This window comes from Hippoglossus hippoglossus, chromosome 11, assembly GCF_009819705.1.
Source record: "Hippoglossus hippoglossus isolate fHipHip1 chromosome 11, fHipHip1.pri, whole genome shotgun sequence".
NCBI classification, from domain to species: domain Eukaryota; kingdom Metazoa; phylum Chordata; class Actinopteri; order Pleuronectiformes; family Pleuronectidae; genus Hippoglossus; species Hippoglossus hippoglossus.
The window spans coordinates 1,632,960-1,640,459 of NC_047161.1; the positions used below are offsets into that span (position 1 = coordinate 1,632,960).

At 45.8% G+C, this 7,500-nt stretch overlaps 1 protein-coding gene across 4 annotated transcripts in view; it reads right to left on the reverse strand.

Annotated features, from left to right (window-relative positions):
• The window catches only part of dbpa (D site albumin promoter binding protein a), a 40,793-nt gene that overhangs the window by 28,058 nt on the left and 5,235 nt on the right, over positions 1 to 7,500 (reverse strand). For 3 of the 4 annotated variants that reach the window (XR_004615469.1, XR_004615468.1, XM_034600941.1), the window contains exons 2-3: positions 5,345 to 5,652; positions 4,956 to 5,172 (exon numbers count right to left, since the gene is read on the reverse strand). Coding sequence is in view for 2 of the 4 variants with exons in the window: in XM_034600941.1 (XP_034456832.1) it covers positions 4,956 to 5,172; positions 5,345 to 5,652 (525 nt within the window). In the remaining 2 variants the exon portion in view is untranslated. The remainder of the gene's footprint in view (positions 1 to 4,955; positions 5,173 to 5,344; positions 5,653 to 7,500) is intronic. The other variant, XM_034600942.1, reaches the window with a different exon arrangement.

Here is a 7,500-nt window from a genome sequence, read left to right on the forward strand (position 1 = left end):
TGGCTGCTCGTTTCAATATATATGTGTTGCAGCAGTGAAAACAGAAAAGATCAAATAAAATAAAAATCCGGGTCGTAAGATTCATGGGCAATACTTAATCAAGAAGTAAACTGAAAACCTCCACGGCCTCATGTCACTGTTGTTCCAGCTGCAAGTCAAAGCATTTCCCACCGAGGATCCGATTCAGGAGGAAACATATTTAAATTATGAGGCCTGAAATCTAGAGGAGCACATAAATAAGTAAAGGCAAATTTAAGCTAAGAATAAAGTTCTGAGTTTAGCTGCTGTGTGTTTGTTTTTCCTGTTTAGGTTTCTGTAAATGTAAAGAAGGATAGAAGCAGCTTCCTCTCGTATATCAGCTTGTTTGTTTGGATCTGTCCCCCCCCCCCCCCTTCGCTCCTCAGCCTCCACACGTGTGTGTTTCTCAGCAGGATGTAGAAAGTGAGCAGATTCACATGAAGTCTGGTGGACAGATAAGCTTCAGGCTGAAGATCCACTGATTAGATCGGGGAGCTTATTGAGATTTAGGATTTTTCTTCGGGTTCAGTTTCTCACTGAAGTTTATTCATCGAATTCAACACAGAGATGTTTTTGCAAAGGTTCTGAAATCGTTGTGCAGTTCAATGAGTTCATGAGTCCTCCAGGCTCAATGGAATCTGACCATAGAAATATGTTTTTCATTCAGGAGAAGGTTCTGGGTCGGACTCGATATTCAGCCCCTGGACTCATCTGCTCGGACCTGGTAGATGAGGGCTGGATAGTTGGCTGTGATTGGCCAGTGAGCACAGTCACATGGAGCGTGAACGCTCCAATGTGCAGCCTGGACGACAGCTACACACACAGAGGGATACAGCTGCTAAAAACTTTCTGGATTATTTTACCAGTCCAATGACGCGCCGGTAGAGTTTCGATGCTGTGTTGAGTGTCTTCTGGTTTCTAGTCGACATATTAACAAACTCTCTGACATCTGTTTACTTCAGACCAATGGAGAGAGCTATGAAGAGATCGTGTTGGAGTTGGAGCGGCGGTAAGTCTGCCGGAGATACGACGCTACCAAGCGGACCAATCACAGCTCTTGAGGTCTGAGTCACCTCGACGTGTAGTGTGAGGTTACGGCGTTGGGCTCTGCGTAGGGTACACGTCTACACGTAAGTTACGGCGTAGCTACGACGCAGACACATGCACTGGGCTTAATGCTGAACTGTAGATATTAAAAACCAGAGTTTATCTCCAATATTCAGCAGGAAACTTTTAAAATATGAAGATTTCTAAACAGAGTTTGGTGGATTTGTTACAGCCGCAGCTCGTCCGGTTCAGGAAGCAGAGGATCATGGGTAATATGCAGTTGTGTTTCAGTTCAGTGGGACGACAGAGCTCCGGTCCAGTGATTGACAGACTTGGTTTTCTGTGCATGAAAACCACTCAACCACTCGGACTCGGAGCCAAACAGCGTTAATCACCGCGTGCGGCTGCACCCACACGACGGCTTCACACACCTGATCGCACAACGCTGTGAATCTGACCGAGCTCGGGTTCACATTCTTGCACAATGCTAACGTGCTAATATGCTACGCAGCTGAATCATTCATTTCAAATAGCAGCTGCTCTTTATTTTTACTGTTATTAAAGGAAAGTAATTAGATTTTATTCATCCTTGAAGGACCAAAGGTTCATGAGCACTTCTCTTTTCAGTGTTGGAGTCACTGTGCTTATCACAGGTTGAGGATTTGTGGGGACACGAAGTCGGTGAGACGACGCCGGCTCTGTTCTCAAGTCCCCGTGTTTGTGTAGAAAATCAGGTAATGCTGAAAACTGTGAGCTGTTCACATGGTCAGGGGGGTTGGGGGGGGGGGGGGGGGGGACTTCAAAGCGGCGCTCGGTCTCGCTCCCGGGCTCAGCTGATTCTCAGAGGACGTTTTTCAGGCTCCAACCGTGTGAGCTCGCCAGGTTGGTTCTGCCTGTGTGAGGAACGCCAACGATTGTGGACGACGCAGAGTGACGGACAGTAACAGTTACAGTTACAGTTACAGTTACAGTGAGCCAACAGCTGATGTGGTCATGGTTTTATATTTTTATTGTTTTACTCAGTCTGTGTCCTGACTAATTACGACGTTGTAACAGTCGACAAAAAGCCACAGCTCCGGCTTCTCCTGTGTTTCCCTCCGTCTGAGCTTCAAATCAAACATGTGCATGTGGATCACATTATTACTTCCAGTCTATTTTCCATCTCTCTCTCTCTCTCTCTCTCTCTCTCTCTCTCTCTCTCTCTCTCTCTCTCTCTCTCTCTCTCTCTCTCTCTGCAGCTCTGTAGTAACACTTCAGCTCCACAACGACCTGAGGGATTTCTGGCTGGATGCATCACGCTCAACCCAGTCACGTGTTTATAATTCAGAGTAAAGAGGGTGCGCACACACACACACACACACACACACACACACACACACACACACACACACACACACACACACACACACACACACACACACACACACACACACACACACACACACACACACACACACACAGGAAAGTATGTTCACATTAAAGCCTACACAGTTGCATGCAAATGCCGAAACAAAGAGGACACTCTGATATGAACGTTCAAAGTTCAGTGCACACACCAACGTGCACGCGTAGAGGCATGCATGCACACGAACACACACTCGTTGGTGTATGTTCACACTAACAGAAGCGTGCAGGGGAGATATGAACACACACACAGACACACACACACACACACACACTCTGAGCCTTGCAGCAGTATCCAGTGGTATTCTCTCCTCAGCAGGAGGAGCTGGAGCTCAGCTGCTTTCTTTCATCTCTTTCTCTGTCTCATTTTGCAATAGTGTGTGTGTGTGTGTGTGTGTGTGTCTGTGTGTGTGTGTCTGTGTGTGTGTGTATGTGTGTGAGTGTGTGTTTTATTTTTTTCATCCAGCTACTCTGCAGCTCTTCTCTCTCACTGAAATATCTCGTCTCTTGTGACTCAGACAAAACAGACAAACACAACGTCAGATTTCTCTTAATCTGAACTTGCTGGACGTTTCTTCTCTTTCTCCTCCAGCTTCAGAACAAACTCTTCAAACTGCACAGACCAGAGTATTTAAATGTCGTGACGAGCACGTGAAAGCTACGACACAGACAAAACCCACGAAGTACAATGAAGTGACCGAGCAGAACTTTGTAAACAGCGACAAACCTTCTCAATTCAGCAGCGCCCACAGGAGTCGTTACCTTTCACAAATTTATTCTGTGCAGCAGCCAAATATATTCCAACCTGCAGAATGTGTTGTGACATTCTCCAAGAGCTGGATTCTAAATATATCAGCAGCAACGTGTGTCAAGATCCGTGCAGTTTGAAGAAGCTGAGACAACATATAAAAGCAATGTTGTCATTTAAAACATTTTAACATTTTAACTCAAGGAGAATCTTAAGATAAAAATATGTATTTACACAATTACATTTTGGTGAGGTGCTGTACAATGTGCCTGGGTGAGTTCACGCTGGTGTTTTAAAGCTGATAGAATCATTATTTTTATATTTTAACAATGGATTATAAGACGGTGAAAAAGATGAACCCACAAAAATGAATCCTCCGTTTCTGCAGCTTTCCTCAGCTCTTCAAAGCATCTTAGCATCTTCAGCTCGTTAGTTTGGTTTTCCACTCGTCAAATTTATCATTCTGTTACCGAGCGGATAGAATAATAAAACACATGGGGACTCCCACGCAAACATACCGACTCATATTGGAAGACGGATTAAAAGAAAACGCACACGAATAATACAGACTTTTTACATTCAAGTAAATCTCCGTCCTCCAGTGTCGTATCAAAGCTCTGCCTTCACTTCAGTGTGAAAGAGGAAAACTTCAAACATTTCACAGATCACACACAAAGGTTCTTGTCTTTGTCTGTCCCACTGTCCACACTCACGGTCTCACCATGTAAATGTCTTCACAACCACCGAGCGTTTACAATTACATGTGGTGATCTGTTGTCAATAAATCATCGTGAAATTAGCTGCGGTGAATTCACTCGACGGCTCACGGGATGAAAAACCAGACCGTCGGCTTTATGAGGAACGGCTCTGTGGTTTCAAATCGTCACAACTGGAAGTCGGATAAAGAGAAAGAAGACGAGTAAGAGAACATTTGCAATGTTCTGGAGGTTCTGGTTCACGTTAGAAGCAGCAGGAGGAGGAAACAATGAATTATGAATCTATAACAGATGAAAATAGGCTGTTGGGTGGAGCTGAGGAGGTTTGACAGCCATTTATCACACAGGGATAGAACTGGAGACAATCCTACACTGGTTCGTGGTGACGGAGTCGCTGAACTGGGTTTAACGTGTCAGGCGGCTGCGTCTCTGTCACCAGATCACACTGAGGCTGCTGTATGTGCAGCTGCATGTGCGTCTGAGCGCATCACAGCGTTTTACTTCTCATGAGAAGATGTCGCGTTTTAATGTCACTGCTGAAAAGGCTTTTTATTTTTAACGATAACAATTTTAAATAGATCTAAAATTAATCCTTTTTACAACCTCCCCCTGCCTAAAGGCTCATTTATGACGTTATATGGAAACAGACGAAACCTTCTGTCCGTACTCAACGAAACAAAAAGACGAAACAGAGCAGTACCACCACAGACCATGGGGGGCAGTGTTGCCAATACTTTCAGCAAGAAGACCATAGAACAAAAGCCGTTGCTAAGTTGCACCGCTGTTTACGACGTGCCTAAGACGTGCATCATCACAACCTCCCCCATCATCGCCATGTTTGTTGTTATCAGAAACTCTCGGCTCCGTGCTGCCCTCTAGTGGATGTGTCGCTTCAAAAGGTTGACGGCAGGGATCTTTTTTCTTACGTACGAACATGAACAAGTCTTAAAGTTAAATATCCGATGAACCACGTGTTGACCTTCTATAAATTAAATCAAAATGTCAAATTCTGAGTCACTCACCATGTAGACATTCCGGTCCTCCCATCATGCTTTGCTGCGGCTGAGGTGGTGGCAGCGGTGGCGGCGGTGGCGGCTGAGGCTTGACGGTCTCCAGTCCCACCAGCGAGGAAGAGGAGGATGAAGAGGACATGGAGGAGGAGGAGGAGGAGGAAGAGCAGGGTGGAGGAGAGGAGGGCGGGCACTGGGAGCTCTGGTTGGGCACCGCCGATTGGGAACTCTGGGAGGAGAGGAACCGAGAAAATGAAGGTTATAACGTCGTCTTGTTCTTTTGAGTGAACAATGAGTAAATACATTTAAATATGAGTCACAATCACTTTGCTTTCATGTCATTGTTTTAGAAGAAGGAGAAATGTCTTTTACTTTTAACCTTGTTCCTGGTTTAACCTTACAATTGGTGAAGCCGTGGGTTTGGTCCTCATCCGTTTTACCTGGGAGGGGATCTGGGCACTGGTGGAGCTGGGCCCGTTGCTGTGCATCCCCATCCCGTTCTCCGTCAGGAACTCCTCCAGGTCCATGTACTGCAGCTGGAACAGGCCTCCGTCGCACGGCAGGGTCCTCTCCCACAGCAGCGGGCCCAGGAACGCCGACTGGGAGTTGGGTCGCAGGGCGCCAGAGGCCGGGACTCCTCCCTGTCCGCCGGGCCCGCCGCTGTTACCGCCCATCGAGTTCTCCTCAGACTCCACTGGCTTGTCTTTGTCTGGAGAGGAGGAGAAATAAAGCTTGTCCCATTTTGATCTCAACATCGATTTCACTGGGATTCGAACAGATGCTGTGCCGGGTCACGACTCTGGTCCCTCCCCCCTCTTGTTCTGTTTGCATTGTGAAGTAAAGATAAGAACCAAGAGCAGCTGTCGAGGTTGGATAAAGGGAAACTACACAGTTTGACATGTGGAAGCAGAATAACTTTAAGTATTAGAGTGGAAATATTTCACATTCTGTGCTGTGAAACAATCCAGATTTCAGATGTGACTGGAAGAGAAACAACTCTAATCTCATCCACAATGGACTCATTAGTTTACTGTAATTAAACTGTGCTCAGACTAATGCGGCAGTGATTTATCGTGGTTGGAATGAAACTCTCCGTGAAGCACGAACTAACACAGACTTTAATTCCCACACACACGTGGGAAAAAAGTCAAAACATTTCAAAAAGATTTCAACTTAAAAAATAACAAGTTTTGCGATTGATTTACTCTGAACTGAGGCAAGTTAGCTCCGTGTTAGCTCGAGAGAAATGAACTGATTCAAATCACAGACTGAACGCCACCTGCTGGACCGGAGTGGAAGAGATGGTTGTAGCCGCCAGACTTTGACTCCAGACAACATCAGAACAACAAGATGGCGGCACATCTTTAAATAGATCTTTAACTATTAACAAGAAAACTCAAGAAGCAAGCGATCACGTTATCCCATCTCCAGATCTATGCGGTGTTCCAGCCCAACTAACGACACTTCGTTCGACTTCTTCACGATCGTGTGAATGCTACGTCAGAAAATCCTTTTAAAAGACAAACACCCCCCCCCCCCACCGGCAGCACTGGGGTCCGTTCAACATCGACCGAGGTTTGAGCTTTCGGCCTCGCGCCCGTGTCCTTTGCTTTCTGCACAGCACTTAGTTGCGATCATTAAAAAGGCATCTGTTGATAAAGTCGACTCGACTGACCCTGCACTCTGACCTCCGGGAGCGAGGGAGTCCGATGGAAAGATAGATACAGACTTCAGGGCATCAATAAGCCACCACCAGTAATAATAAGAGGAAATCCAGCAAATAAAACAGGAGCCTAGTGTAATTGAAACGCTGTGAAGAAAGAGCTGGAGCCATTGTTTTGTTCTCTGATCCTTTGGTAATATTATTCTGAGGGATTGTGCCTCCAAAAGTGCATATTGAATAAATGGCACACTGAATAATAAAACCCAATGAAATAGTAATAAAAGAGCATATTTAACTGGGCTGGGATGACAGAGCGAGAGGGAGAGACCGGGGGGGAGCAACGCAGAGGCCGGAAATTTATATTTAAAGGGATTAAAAAACATAAAGACACAGGAGATTAAAGCAGGAAACCAGAGGACAGAGGAAGGAGATGCAGCAGAGAGTCGATGTCACGTTCTCATCGTCCACATCTTCATACGCCTGCTTCACAAGCTCCTGTATGCACACAATGTGAGTATTTATATAATCTAATTAAGAACACAATTATTATTTAACAGAAAAGTGAATCAAAGTTTAAACTTGAGATGCGAACTGACGCCAGGTCTGTTGAGACGATGTTCAGTGCATTGTAGCAGCACAACGAGGACAATGAGCTTCAGGCAACTGTCAACATAACAAATGTAAATAAAGACGTGTCTCCACTTCCTCCCTTTGAACGTAACTGCTGATAATGGAGCCGCCATTTTGTGTCGAGCAGGAGTCTGTAGCGTTCATGGAGCTGTGCTGCAATATCGTAATCCCGCCTATAAACACGCGCTCGACGAATCGTGAGCCTGAGCTGTCACCTGTCGCACACGCTAACATGGCGGAGGCGGAGTTTATGACCTAAACTGC